Raw genomic sequence first — 15,320 nt, forward strand, 5'->3', positions numbered from 1 at the left:
CTCTCTGTCACATACTGTTTACTAAGTGGAGACTGTCTGCCACAGTCTGTCAGAGAGCTCTATGAGGGTGAAAGACGAGATGAGATGACAGACTGCTTTGGCTCTCATGGGCTTCATTATCTGGATTTACAGGCACTGAATGCTGCATTGGGGAGTGTCTACTTTTTTTCTCTGTTAGTGTTCATTAGTGACTGAATTAACAGGACAAAAGCTAACCAGAGTCAATTCTCTACACGGGGGATGAAGTGTCTGTCACCCACTTGATGTGACTTGCTGATCGGACTTTACTCTCTTGGTGCTTGTTCTTCTCATTATGACAGAGAGGCTAAGCACTCATTTTAACCCCTGAAAGCTCTCCACGTCCCCGCCCTCTTTTTCTCTCGGCCCTCCTCTTCCCCTCCACCCATCCTGCTCTGCCTACAGTCAGTCTATTGGAAGTCCTGTTGACTTAGACATGTTGACAAGAAGTGCCTATGCTTTCCACAAGTGAAGAAAGGAGGAGACCCCAGAGGAAGAAAGAGGAACCACTTCAAAAACCTGACACAATTAGAGGACGTGACATGTTGACGAAGCAAGGAAGAGGTATGAAATGTGTTGGCTTGGTGCTCCTTCAGTAATGCATGCTCCTGCAGTTCCATCTTCTCCGCAATGGAAACAATAGCTGGAAAGGAGCTCTGGTTGTCTTTGAAATGGCCATAAGGATTTTACTGGAGTGATTGGAGGAAAGTAGGGTATAGAAACAAGCTGGTGAGTGATCACCTCCCTAAGAACATTTATCTTTTAGCGAAACGGCACTGTACTATGTGTTTATACAATGTGTTTATTGCATTCATTGTTATTTTTGTTATTTTGGTCTGTGTTCTTATGTAGCATGAGGCACTTTCCCATTGCCATTGGAAATGACATGGTCAACAGACACTTGTTGCCTGCATTTATCACTATGTTACTGTTGCAACTTAGTCACGGTCATGAGACACATGATACACTGGGCATATAGACAGTCACTACCTTCGCTGCCTCAAGTGATGAAACGCATCTGTTGTCAGCTATGATGTGGAGAGCTTGGTCCTGTGGGAGCAGTTAGATTGGCTCACTGAGCAGAGTACTGTGACTCAGGCTGACTGTTTCCCCTAATGATCCACCAATTAGTAAAATATTGGAAACAGTTGTCTAAACACCATCATCATTTGTCTGCTTCAACTTCCATGAGCCAGTCATGGCCCTAACACCACCCTTCTCAATACTTTCAGTGCTTCCACGTGTCAGAACGTAATGGCAATTTAGAGGTAGGTCAGTGGCATAGCACAGTTTTGCGGAGCCCCCGTAAGTTCCGAGCAAAGGCCAGAGAGAAATATGTGCAGTTGTATAGCTAATCTTGTTCTAATTTACAAATTTTGCCATGAGGCTGAGAGAAAATGTTGCTATTTTCGAGCTCAGGATTCTTGAAAGACGCGGCCATCTCACTTAAAAAATATATATATTAACAAAAAAGTGAAATATATATTTTGATAGGCCAAGTATCAGCTATCACAGCATGTAAAGGAACAACCTATTTATTTCAATTTTATTCATAAAATGCTCACTAACTGGATTTATGTTAACTCCGTCAGACACTATAAAAATAAATTTAATTTTTAGAATTATTGTCCAATAGGTGTTTGAAGTCCTTGATTGTTTAATTCTAACATTATATTATTCAAATATGTCATACAAATCTCCAAACTTATATATAGTGCCTTCGGAAAGTGTTCAGACCCCTTGACGTTTTCCAAATTTTGTTAGGTTACAGCTTTATTCTAAAGTTGATAAAATTGCTTTTTTTTGCTCATAAATCTACACACAATACCCCATTATGACAAAGCAAAAGTAGGTTTTCTGAAATATTTGCTAAATTCTACCCCCCAAAATTATTAAAATATCACATTTACATCACTATTCAGACCCTTTACTCAGTACTTTGTTGAAGCACCTTTGGCAGCAATTACAGCCATGAGTCTTCTTGGGTATGACGCTACAAGCTTGGCACACCTGTATTTGGGGAGTTTCTCCCATTGTTCTCTGCAGATACTCTCAAGCTCTGTCAGGTTGGATGGGGAGCGTTGGTGCGCAGCTATTTTCAAGTCTCTAAAAGAGATGTTCGATCGGGTTAAAGTCCGGGCAAATGTATTAATTCAAAACAGAAATACCTTATTTACATAAGTATTCAGATCCTTTACTATGAGACTCAAAATTGAGCTTAGGTGCATCCTGTTTCCATTGATCATCCTTGAGATGTTTCTACAACTTGGAGTCCACCTGTGGTAAATTCAATTAACTGGACATGACTTGGAAAGGCACACACATCTATATAAGGTCCCACAGTTGACAGTGCATGTGAGGAAAACTAAGCATTGAGGTCAAAAGGATTGTCCGTAGAATTTCTGCAGCATTGAAGGTCCCCAAGAACACAGTGGCCTCCATCATTCTTAAATGGAAGATGTTTGGAACCACCAAGGCTCTTCCCGCCCGGCCAAACTGAGCAATCGGGGGAGAAGGGCCTTGGTTAGGGAGGTGACCAATGGTCACTCTGACATAGCTGCAGAGTTCCTCTGTGGTCATCGAGAACCTTCCAGAAGGACAACCATCTCTGCAGCACTCCACTTATCAGGCCTTTATGGTAGAGTGGCCAGATGGAAGCCACTCCTCAGTAAAAGGCTCATGACTGCCAGCTTGGAGTTTGCCAAAAGGCACCTAAAGGACGCTCAGACCATGACAAACAAGAATCTCTGGTCTGATGAAACCAAGATTGAACTCTTTTGCCTGAATGCCAAGCGTCACATCTGGAGGAAACCTGGCACCATCCGTACGGTGAAGCATGGTGGTGGCAGCATCATGCTGTGGGGATGTTTTTCAGTGGCAGGGACTAGGAGACTAGTCAGGATTGAGGGAAAGATGAACAGAGCAAAGTACAGAGAGATCCAATATTGTTTGTTTAATTCTATCAGAGAACTAGTAGAGATCTAGTAGAGAACTTTATAGACCATGAGTTGTTTTGCTGCACCACATTACATTCACGTAGGACATGAATAAGGGGTCGTTATGGTAACCAAATCGTCAGACACATCTTTTAGGAATCAAAGTTTTGAAATAAATATTATTTACAGTCACTGATGGCTATTTCAAGAAACGACATACAATAATTTTTCAATTAATATCATTTTTTGACAGTTTTTAGAATTTTAAACTCTTTTTTGGAGAGTTTGAAATTGGGATCCTTTGCGCCGGACAAGGCCATAGAGCCAACTTGGAAACGAATAATATTGAAATTATTTAGAAAATGTCATAAACAAATCTTTTCCCTTATAAAATTCCCCTAAATGTACATTTTAAGCTAAAATAATGCAACAAAACAATTTTTTTCAACTATAAAAGTAAAGTTTGCCTGAACAAATGTCCTGCTATTCTACACATTTTCCTATGATGCTGATTTATGACACTTTTTGCAGTTTTAAAGCTAATTTCCTGTAACCCCGCCCCCCCCCCCCCCCCCTCCCAAAGTAGTGGTTTATGACGTGTACATATGCTATCTGGAGGTCGCGGGGGGGACCCCAAAGCTTGTGGGGGCTGTGGGGAGGTGTGCTAATTAAGTGTGGTAGGTTTGTAAATCTATGTTTAGTGAACTTCTACCAGATCAGACAGATAGTTATGCCACTGCAATCTATAGTTAGTGAAACATTAAAGGATTATGTTCAATATGGTTTAGGCTAAAAAAAAGTATCTTTCTCAGAACAGAAGGCTGTGGCTAGGATGTTTACTCAGAAGCCTACAACATAGAGACCATATTTCACACAGTATAGTGGGGTTAGAAGGATCATACAGTGTCACCATACCGTATCATTGCTCTCAAACAATGTTTATCCTCATATACCATCAACATACACCCTTTATAATAGACTATACATATTTTCCCAACCCCTGACGGGTGAGAGGAGCAGGAGGTAGTATTGGCTGACAACCCTGGTTGCTGTGGATGCCAAAATAGTCACCACGGTGACAACAGCCTGTTTCGGAGGCCCCAGGTGAGGGAATGTGGCTGGCAGTCCCAGTCGTCTTCTGTCCCTCTGCTCTATCTGTCACACACTCCTTAAACACTGAAGAGAGAGTTACAGATGTAGGATCTTAATTTGATCAACCTTTTGCAGGACAATGCAAAACTTGTAGTGTATTTGAGGTTTTAAAAGGCTTCTGAAGCTTGTCATTTCCATTTCAGACTTTATTTTCCCGTATGAAAAATGTATCAACCCCTACAAAAATGTCCATTAAGTATAATCCGCATAGACTAATAATTAACATTTCCTGTTGCTGAAGGATAATTTTCCTGCTGTAGCTGACTGGCTCAAATGAAGATCCTACATCTGTACCAAACCATGACTATAGCCCTTATCTTCCACATACAGTACACCCCTGAAACATGGCCAGGGCCGGATTAAGAAATCCTAGGCCCCATGGCTTTGTTTTTTTTATAAGAAAACTTTTTTATATTGGTTTTACAGACAGATTAGTCTTCTCTTTTCAGCGGTAGGCATTTGCTTTCCAAACTAAGTTTTTCTTGCGATTCTATTTTTGAATGGCAAAAGGCAAACAGATAGCTGCAACCAACCATAGAAATATAATTCCCATTCAAGTCAGGACTGGCAGCCATTGCTAGGGTATCCATGAGTTTAACACTATAATTTCCAGGTGAGAGGTTCTGAAGCCCTTCTATTGATTATACAGTACCAGTCAAAAGTTTTAGAACACTTACTCATTCAAGGGTTTTTCCTTATTTTTACTATTTTCTACATTGTAGAACTATGAAATAACACATATGGAATATGTAGTAACCAAAAAAGTGTTAAACAAATATATTTTATGATGACTATTTTGGCACTGTCATTTCTCTTTGCTTATTTGAGCTGTTCCTGCCATAATATGGATTTATATGGATCTTCTGTATACCCCCCTACCTTGTCACGGGATAACTGATTGGCTCAAACACTTTAAGAAGGAAAGAAATTCCACAAATTTACTTTTAAGAAGGCACACCTGTTAATTGAAATGCATTCCAGGTGACTACCTCATGAAGCTGGTTGAGAGAATGCCAAGTGTGTGCAAAGCTGTCATCAAGGCAAAGGGTGGCTACTTGAAGAATCTCAAACATAAAATATATTTTGATTTTTTTAACACTTTTTTGGTTACTACATGATTCCATACGTGTTATTTCATTTTTTTAAATTTTTTTATTTCACCTTTTTTAACCAGGTAGGCTAGTTGAGAACAAGTTCTCATTTGCAACTGCGACCTGGCCAAGATAAAGCATAGCAGTGTGAGCAGACAACACAGAGTTACACATGGAGTAAACAATTAACAAGTTCATAGTTTTGATGTCTTCACTATTATTCGACAATGTAGAAAATAGTAAAAATAAAGGAAAACCCTTGAATGAGTAGGTGTTCTAAAACTTCCGAGTGTGTCTACGGTGACAACACAACAAGCTGTATATTTGGTGTCCAAACTGCCCAAATTGCGGCCTTCTCAACAATAGGCAACCTGCAACTGACAAAATAAAGGAAACACTTTAGTAAATGAGGGATACAACGTTTATGTTATGGTGTGGGGTATATTTTCCTGGCATCAAATCAAATCAAATGTATTTATATAGCCCTTCGTACATCAGCTGATATCTCAAAGTGCTGTACAGAAACCCAGCCTAAAACCCCAAACAGCAAGCAATGCAGGTGTAGAAGCACGGTGGCTAGGAAAAACTCCCTAGAAAGGCCAAAACCTAGGAAGAAACATAGAGAGGAACCAGGTTATGTGGGGTGGCCAGTCCTCTTCTGGCTGTGCCGGGTGGAGATTATAACAGAACATGGCCAAGATGTTCAAATGTTCATAAATGACCAGCATGGTCAAATAATAATAAGGCAGAACAGTTGAAACTGGAGCAGCAGCACGGTCAGGTGGACTGGGGACAGCAAGGAGTCATCATGTCAGGTAGTCCTGGGGCATGGTCCTAGGGCTCAGGTCAGTTGAAACTGGAGCAGCAGCACGGCCAGGTGGACTGGGGACAGCAAGGAGTCATCATGTCAGGTAGTCCTGGGGCATGGTCCTAGGGCTCAGGTCCTCCGAGAGAGAGAAAGAAAGAGAGAAGGAGAGAATTAGAGAACGCACACTTAGATTCACACAGGACACCGAATAGGACAGGAGAAGTAATCCAGATATAACAAACTGACCCTAGCCCCCCAACACATAAACTACTGCAGCATAAATACTGGAGGCTGAGACAGGAGGGGTCAGGAGACACTGTGGCCCCATCCGAGGACACCCCCGGACAGGGCCAAACAGGAAGGATATAACCCCACCCACTTTGCCAAAGCACAGCCCCACACCACTAGAGGGATATCTTCAACCACCAACTTACCATCCTGAGACAAGGCTGAGTATAGCCCACAAAGATGGCATGATTTAGGTCCACTTGTAGAATCTATTCCAAGGCGCATTGAAGCTGTTCTGGCAGCTCGTGGTGGCCCAACACCATTTTAAGACACTTTATGTTGGTGTTTCCTTTATTTTGGTTATTACCTGTATGTGCTTGTGATAAAATGTAATCCACAGGTTTTTTTCATTTTATTACTATTGGTCCTCTGTGTCTAAATTATGCTCTCTGGTGTATTTTGAACATTGAGAGCGGGTGCCTGTGGTTGGATTAACAACAATAAAATAATAAAAACAATAACGGAATAGTTTTTTGTTGTTGTTTTATTTGCCTCTTGCACCCACTATGGACTTGGGCCAGCCCCTGACTCACACAATTGACCAGTCACATTTATTTATTATGTAGTTCATTTTTTGTATTTTTATTAACCAAGACAGGGCCCCCCAGTTACCCAGGTGGGCCCCCTCCCTCCTCTCCTCCCGATCTGAGGATTAGCAGAGCAGCAGCAGACCGCAGCAGGCTGTCTACTGTACACTCACTGAGAGCGGGCTCCTGAATCCACCTGTGGTTGGCGGTTGCAGTATATATATATGTATATATATATATATATATATATATATATATATATATATATATATATATATATATATATATATATATATATATATATATATATATACTGTGTAAACTGTATAATATATGCTGAGTCTACAAAGCATTAAGAACTCTTTCCATGACGTAGACTGACCAGGTGAATCTTGGTGAAAGCTATGATACCTTATATATGTAACTTGTTAAATCCACTTCAATCAGTGTAGATGAAGGGGTGGAGACAGGTTAAATAAGGATTTTTAAGCCTTGAGAAAATTGAGGCATTGATTCGTGTATGTGTCATTCATAGGGTGAATGGGCAAGACAAAAGACTTAAGTGCCTTTGACAGAGTATGGTAGTAGGTGCCAGGCACACTGGTTTGAGTGTGTCGAGAACTGCAACGCTGCTTTGTTTTTCAACTCAACAGTTTCCCGTGTGTATCAAGAATGGTCCACCACCCAAAGGACATCCAGGCTACTTGACAACTGTAGGAAGCATTAGAGTCAACATGGCCCAGCATCCCTCTGGAACGCTTTCAAAACCTTGTAGAGTCCATGCTCTGTGTATACTGTTTATACTGTTTTAATGTTTTGTACATTGAGTGTATACTGTTTATACTGCTTTAATGTTGTGTACATTGAGTGTACAAAACATTAAAGTTGAACTGATAGCGTTTTAACTACTTTGCAGATATGAATCAAACAGACAATCACAATATCAGTCAAAAATATCAAATTCCCAGTTTATGCTACAAAACTAATTTTAAAGGTTTTAAAAATAGGTTATATTTGACTTAACATTCCAGGCATTGTTGGCAGAATAGATGGATGCAGTTCAATGCATGATTAATATAATTCACCAATACATTTGTTGGTTGTCCAAAAGATATTGCTATCACGTAAATCACAGCTGGCCTGGTACATTGTTTGCTGCCTCCATTCGGGATGCACTGTTTCAGTTTAAATTACTAAATATTTCTGACAAAAATGGCCGACTGCAACTGAGGCTAGGAATGTCAATACAATCAAACTAGCAAGGGAAATTATCACAAGTCAGTTATAACGTGGCTATTAGGCTAGCGCATCTACTTTTGTAGATAGCTAAAATCACAGAGCCTAATGTTAGCTGAATATGACAGGTATCAGTAAACGTCAGCAAAGAAGTATGTTAGTCACGAACGCGCTAGATAGCATGTAAACAGCCTAACCAGCTCTGCTATGGCGAGTAAAATGGTCAGAGTGAGGTGTGTTCTTATCTGTGTCTGGAGGTAGCAAGCTAGCCAACTTTAGCCAGTTAGCTTGGGTGCTTGGTTGGGACAAGCATGCATTGGCAGGCAAGCTGCAGAAGGACGAGCAGGCTACTTACGGCCAACTAGCTGAGAAAGTTTGAGAGGGTTTATCTAATGTTCCTTTGTTAGATTTTAGCTCAGCTTACTCTGGCTAGCTTTAGATGGTGATCTTGTTGATGTATAGGGAAATACAGCCTACCTATTCATGGTTGTGTGATCAATAGGACTGTAAAGTTTCCAAATGTAAGAAGACTCCCAAGGTATTTACATATTTGCAGAAATCCATTCAGGTGTATTTTTTGGCTTTTGCCAAATGCATTCTAATGATCTAAAGACGCACTGGTGCTACTGCTTGTAGCACAGTCCAATTCAAATTAATGATGACAGGCTCGTGTGGCAAATGGCTTGTTTGCATAAAGGCCTACTGTAACTCTGATTGGCTAAGGTCTGCATAGACTCTGGTCCTGGATGAGACATATTTTTTTTGTTCGATTTTATTTACTGCAGTGTCTATTAATTGTCTAAATGCACTGGCACTTTCCCACTGTATATTGCTATAGAACTTTCACAAATGCCTTAGTATACGTAATTCCCAACCATTTTAAGAATTTATGAACATTTGAAAATGACCATATCAAAGTGCTCGCTTGTCAGAAATGGTAAAAAAATGTTTTTGTCATATTCTTCCTGTGGGTGTATATGATCAGATTTGAATAAGATTTCATGTTAGTAAAATGCTGTCAATTCCACTTTAAGGAAACTTTCTAGTTTTGAGTTGCACCCCCCTTTTGCCCTCAGAACAGCCTCAGTTTGTCGGGGCATGGACTCTACAAGGTGTCGAAAGCGTTCCACAGGGAGGCTGGCCCATGTTGACTCCAAATGCTTCCCACAGTTATGTCAAGTTGTTTGGATGTCCTTTGGGTGGTAGACCACTCTTGATAAATACGGGAAACTGTTGAGCGTGAAAAATCCTGCAGTGTTGCAGTTCTTGACACAAACCTGTGTGCCTAGCACCTACTACCATTCAAAGGCACTTAAATATTTTGTCTTGGCCCCCCATATTTTGTCATTCCCCCTCTGAATGGCACACATACACAATCCATGTCTCAATTGTCTCAAGGCTTAAAAATCCTTCTTTAACCTGTCTCCTCCCCTTCATCTACACTGATTGAAGTGGATTTAACAAGTGACATCAATAAGGCATCATAGCTTTCACCTAGATTCACCTGGTCAGTCTATGTCATGGAAATGTTTTCCTTAATGTTTTGTACAGTCGTGGCCAAAAGTTTTGAGAATGACCCAAATATACATTTTCACAAAGTCTGCTGCCTCAGTTTGTATGATGGTAATTTGCACATACTCCAGAATGTTATGAATAGTGATCAGATGAATTGCAATTAATTGCTATGCAAATGAACTGAATACCCCAAAAACACTTCCACTGCATTTCAGCTCTGCCACAAAAGGACCAGTTGACATCATCTCAGTGATTCTCTCGTTAACACATGTGTGAGTGTTGACGAGGACAAGGCTGGAGATCACTCTGTCATGCTGATTGAGTTTGAATAACAGACTGGAAGCTTCAAAAGGAGGGTGGTGCTTGGAATCATTGTTCTTCCTCTGTCATCCATGGTTACCTGCAAGGAAACACGTGCCGTCATCGTTGCTTTGCACAAAAAGGGCTTCACATGCAAGGATATTGCTGCCAGTAAGATTGCACCTAAATCAACCATTTATCAGATCATCAAAAACTTCAAGGAGAGGGGTTCAAATGTTGTGAAGAAGGCTTCAGGGCACCCAAGAAAGTCCAGCAAGCGCCAGTACCGTCTCCTAAAGTTGATTTAGCTGCGGGATCGGGGCACCACCAGTACATAGCTTGCTCAGGAATGGCAGCAGGCAGGTGTGAGTGCATCTGTACAAACAGTGAGACAAAGACTTTTGGAGGATGGCCTGGTGTCAAGAAGGGCAGCAAAGAAGCCACTTCTCTCCAGGAAAAACATCAGGGACAGACTGATATTCTGCAAAAGGTACAGGGATTGGACTGCTGAGGACTGGGGTAAAGTCATTTCCTCTTATGAATCCCCTTTCCGGTTGTTTGGGGCATCCGGAAAAAAGCTTGTCCGGAGAAGCCAAGGTGAGCGCTACCATCAGTCCAGTGTCATGCCAACAGTAAAGCATCCTGAGACCATTCATGTGTAGGGTTGCTTCTCAGCCAAGGGAGTGGGCTCACTCACAATCTTTCCTAAGAACACAGCCATGAATAAACAATGCTACCAACACATCCTCCGAGAGCAACTTCTCCCAACCATCCAGGAACAGCTTGGTGATGAACAATTTCTTTTCCAGCATGATGGAGCACCTTGCCATAAGGCACAAGTGATAACTAAGTGGCTCAGGGAACAAAACATCAATATTTTGGGTCCATGGCCAGAAAACTCCCCAGACCTTAATCCCATTGAGACCTTGTGGTCAATCCTCAAGAGTTGCGTGGACAAACAAAAACCCACAAATTCTGACACAGTCCAAGCATTGATTATGTAAGAATGGGCTGCCATCAGTCAGGATGTGGCCCAGAAGTTAATTGGCAGCATGCCAGGGGCGGATTGCAGAGGTCTTAAAAAAGAAGGGTAGACACTGCAAGTATTGACTCTTTGCATCAACTTCATGTAATTATCAATTAAAGCCGTTGTGAAATGCTTGTAATTATACTTCAGTATTCCATAGTAACATCTGACAAAATATCTAAAGACACTGAGGCAGCAGACTTTGTGAAAATTAATATTTGTGTCATTCTCAAAACTTTTGGCCACGACTGTACTCAGTGTATGATTTTATTAAAAACACTTTGCTTCCTCTTGGGCCCCCCAAGGGGCTGGGCCCAAGGGCTTCAGCCCCGTTAAGCCCCTGCATTAATCCGGCCCTGACCATGGCAAAACACCAGCCACATTTCATGATTATATGACTAAATACCATGGTGCCATGCAGATGTTAGTTACATACTGTATGAAAAGCTCATAATTACGGTCAAGTAGTGGTCAGTTTTTGGGCGTATCAAATCAGATGGAATGGAAAGACTCTTAATGTTTCTCTGTATGAATTGAAAGCTCATTTCAGCTGAAGATGACAGGCCAGGTGGCCGACAGAGACTTGTCCCCCCATCGTCTCTCAGTGAAGACCACTGTGGAGGAGGAGCCAGAGAGGGAGAGAGCTGAGAGTACTCTCAGCAGGTGAGTTACACAGAGAGGCCTGCATAGGGTTCTAGTTCTAGAATTATATTTCTTTGCTGCATGCATCCTTTATGCTTATATACAACTCTTCCTTTTTTACCCAATGTACCACCATGTACAGTATTTGACCCTGCCTCCCTTTTTCAACTGCTAATCAGAGTCTCAAATGGTCATTGTTTGTGCATCCAAATGTATACCTACCCCTGCTCAAGAGTGCATCTTCTCTGCGTCTGCCTCTGTCTGCTCTTCTCCTAGAGTGCCATCAGAATGTGATCATGATAATGATGACACATCCTCAGAGCTGGCACGGGTGGCCGCTCTCGATGGTGGAAACAACTCAAGGAACTCTTTTCAAGGACGGGGAGCTCTGTCTAGGTAAATTCTGGTACCTCAGCAATGGTAGTTTCCAAAGCTCACAACTGATAGATAGTGTGATGTTGAAATTGCCTCACCCATGTGCTAATCTGTCCCAATTTACTCTGCTTAATACAGTTTTTTTACACAAACTCTGCTACTCTTTACATTTATCTCTGAATAGCTCTGTCTCTCTCTCTCCCTTCCCTCTCTCTCGCTCTCTTCCTCTCTCACTATCTCTCTCTCAGATTAGTGAATTTGGTGGTGATTCTGAGGGAGTGGGCACACAGGAGCCTTGTAGAGGAGGAGGAGCGGCCAGACTCTTTCTTGGAACGCTTCCGTGGCCCTGAGCTAAGGACTGCCCCTAGTCGCATCAGCAATACGCAGCCTGATGCCAATGGCAACAATACCAAAGGGAGATTTAGGTATGTCTGTCTCTGTGATGATTCTCTAAATACGCTATAAACTGTTCTGAATTACAATGCAACATGTATCTACCTCAGTTTAATAAAAATCCATCGTCTGGTTTACTACCTTAAATGGACCCCATTTGATACAGTCTACAGTTTCATCATAATAATGTAATCATTATTAAAGCTGATAATGTTCAGTGGTTAGTCTTTAAGACACATGGCCCTTGAAGATCAGACCCACCCATGTCTACCTGCAGAAACAAAAAAGGCTGTGTAACCTTGACATGAACCATTCTCTTTTATTTCTCAGGAGAAAATGGGGTGTGTTCGTTGTGTCCCCATCAGACGACATGTACTACCGTTGGCTGTTTGTTATTGCTATAGCTGTGCTCTACAACTGGATCCTCATTGTGGCTAGGTAGTTGAGAACACAGGCATTTTCTGTTTGGTCTACAGTCCACACATAGCACAACACCAGAGGGGATGTTTATTCATCAGTAAAATGAAACAATATAATGTTGGACTGATAGATGGAAGTTTGATGCTGGAGTTAAGTATTCTCTTTTTCTCTTCTTTGTGTAGGGCATGCTTTGACAAGCTGCAGACAAGCAATTACATCTGCTGGTTGGTGCTGGACTACCTTTCAGACGCTTTGTACATCCTGGACACATGTGTCCGACTCCGCACAGGTACATCACCATCATATATATCCTTAAACCAGGTCCTAGCTTGAGGCTAAACACACTTTTGTTATATTATGTATAGCCATATTTAATATTTACTGATCCAAACAAAGAGATGTGAGAGATAATTGATAACCTGGGTAGATATTTTTGTGCTAATGGCAACACCTTCTTTATACCACAGGGTTTCTGGAGCAGGGTCTGCTGGTGAAGGACCTCTCCAAGCTGAGAGACAGCTATGTCCGCACATTTCAGTTCAAGCTGGATGTCGTGTCCATCCTACCCACTGACCTGGCCTACATATCCACAGGAATCCACACCCCAGAGCTCAGATTCAATCGCCTGCTGCGCTTCCCACGCATGTTTGAGTTCTTTGACCGCACTGAGACACGCACGAACTACCCCAACATCTTTCGCATCTGCAACTTGGTGCTCTACATCCTGGTCATCATCCACTGGAACGCCTGCATCTACTTTGCTATTTCCAAATCTCTAGGGTTTGGCTCTGATACCTGGGTGTACCCCAACATCTCCAACCCCGAGTATGGCTCCCTAACCCGGGGCTATGTCTACTGCCTGTACTGGTCCACCCTCACCCTCACCACTATTGGAGAGATGCCTGCACCTGTACGGGATGAGGAGTATCTTTTTGTGGTCTTTGACTTCCTCGTTGGGGTGCTGATCTTTGCCACGATTGTGGGAAATGTTGGCTCCATGATTTCCAACATGAATGCCACACGTGCAGAGTTTCAGGCCCGTATTGATGCCATCAAACACTACATGCACTTCCGCCGGGTCAGCAAGGAGCTGGAAGCACGCGTCATTAAGTGGTTTGACTACCTCTGGACTAATAAGAAAGCAGTGGATGAGCAGGAGGTATTGAAGAACTTGCCTAACAAATTGCGGGCTGAGATCGCCATCAATGTGCACCTGGAGACCCTGAAGAAAGTGCGTATCTTTCAGGACTGTGAGGCTGGACTGTTGGTGGAGCTGGTCCTGAAACTCCGGCCACAGGTCTATAGCCCAGGGGACTACATCTGCCGCAAAGGGGACATAGGGAAGGAGATGTACATCATCAAAGAGGGGAAGCTGGCAGTGGTGGCAAATGACGGGGTCACACAGTACGCCCTCCTCACCGCCGGCAGCTGCTTTGGGGAGATAAGTATCCTCAACATCCAGGGCAGCAAAATGGGAAACCGCAGGACGGCCAATATCCGCAGCATCGGCTATTCTGACCTCTTCTGCCTCTCTAAGGATGACCTGATGGAAGCAGTGACCGAGTACCCTGATGCTAAGAAGGTGCTGGAGGAGAGGGGGAAGGAGATCCTGATGAAGGAGGGCCTCCTGGATGAGAATGCAGAGGCTGGCAGACTGGGTGGAGAGGACACTGAGGAGAAGGTGGAGAGGCTGGAGTCCTCTCTGGACACCCTGCAGACGCGCTTCGCCCGCCTGCTCAGCGAGTACACGGCCACACAGCAGCGACTGAAGCGGCGCATCACCAACCTGGAGCGCCAGCTGTGCCACACGGGCTGCGGGATCCTCTCAGACGCAGACCTCTCTGACGAAGACTCAGCTTCTGAGGCTGAGGCAGACACTCTGGCCGCTGCCAATACCGTTGAGCAGGGTGACCATGGAAATGATGAGCCGACTGAATCCTCTGTTCAAACTTGAAAGCTGCCTGAGACCATGGCTCTAGGCCTAGCACTTTCTAAGCACTTTCAAATTCACAAGGGTATGCACAAATGTACAATACATTTCCTTCCTAATAAGAAAATAAGTTTCATATTAACTTTATGACTGTTGCATTAAGAGTACAGTTCCTTCAGAAACTATTCACACCTCTTGACCTGTTCCATATTTTGTTTTGTTACAGCCTGAATATTACATTTAGATTTTGTGTAACTGGACTACACACAATACCCCATAATGACAAACTGGAATAGTTTTTTTGCAATTTTGCAAATCAATTAAAAATGAAAAGCTGAAATGTCTAGAGTCAGTAAGTATTCAACCCCTTTGTTATGGCAAGCCTAAATAGGTTCAGGAGTAAAAATGTGCATGGACTCACTATGTGTGTAATAATAGTGATTAACATGATTTTTGAATGACTACCTCATCTCTGTACCCCACACATACAATTATCTGTAAGGTCCGTCAGTCGAGCAGTGATTTTTCAAACACAGATTCATCCACAAAGACCAAGGAGGTTTTCCAATACCTCGAAAAGAAGGGCTCCTATTGGTAGATAAATAACATTAAAAACAGACATTGCATATTGCTTTGAGTATGGTGAAGTTATTAATCACACT

General features: G+C 42.5%; 1 protein-coding gene across 1 annotated transcript; it reads left to right on the forward strand.

Annotated features, from left to right (window-relative positions):
* The first annotated feature begins 11,410 nt into the window (after positions 1-11,410).
* cnga2b (cyclic nucleotide gated channel subunit alpha 2b) lies at positions 11,411-14,998 on the forward strand. The gene is made up of 6 exons (XM_021617200.3): positions 11,411-11,561; positions 11,817-11,936; positions 12,164-12,340; positions 12,639-12,746; positions 12,911-13,017; positions 13,196-14,998. Exons 1-6 carry the CDS (start codon positions 11,455-11,457, stop codon positions 14,680-14,682), a joined length of 2,106 nt encoding a protein of 701 aa, XP_021472875.1. The 5' UTR covers positions 11,411-11,454; the 3' UTR covers positions 14,683-14,998.
* The last annotated feature ends 322 nt before the right edge of the window (positions 14,999-15,320 follow it).

The sequence above is a fragment of the Oncorhynchus mykiss genome, chromosome 10 (assembly GCF_057628025.1).
Source record: "Oncorhynchus mykiss isolate SJ-2025 chromosome 10, ASM5762802v1, whole genome shotgun sequence".
Lineage (NCBI taxonomy): Eukaryota > Metazoa > Chordata > Actinopteri > Salmoniformes > Salmonidae > Oncorhynchus > Oncorhynchus mykiss.

Bases quoted from the DNA above. Each gene is read 5' to 3' on its own strand.
- cnga2b (XM_021617200.3), top strand. From the start codon at position 11,455: ATGACAGGCCAGGTGGCCGACAGAGACTTGTCCCCCCATCGTCTCTCA. The intron at 12,341-12,638 runs GTATGTCTGTCT...TTTATTTCTCAG, and splicing joins AATACCAAAGGGAGATTTAG to GAGAAAATGGGGTGTGTTCG. The intron at 12,747-12,910 runs GTAGTTGAGAAC...TTCTTTGTGTAG, and splicing joins TGGATCCTCATTGTGGCTAG to GGCATGCTTTGACAAGCTGC.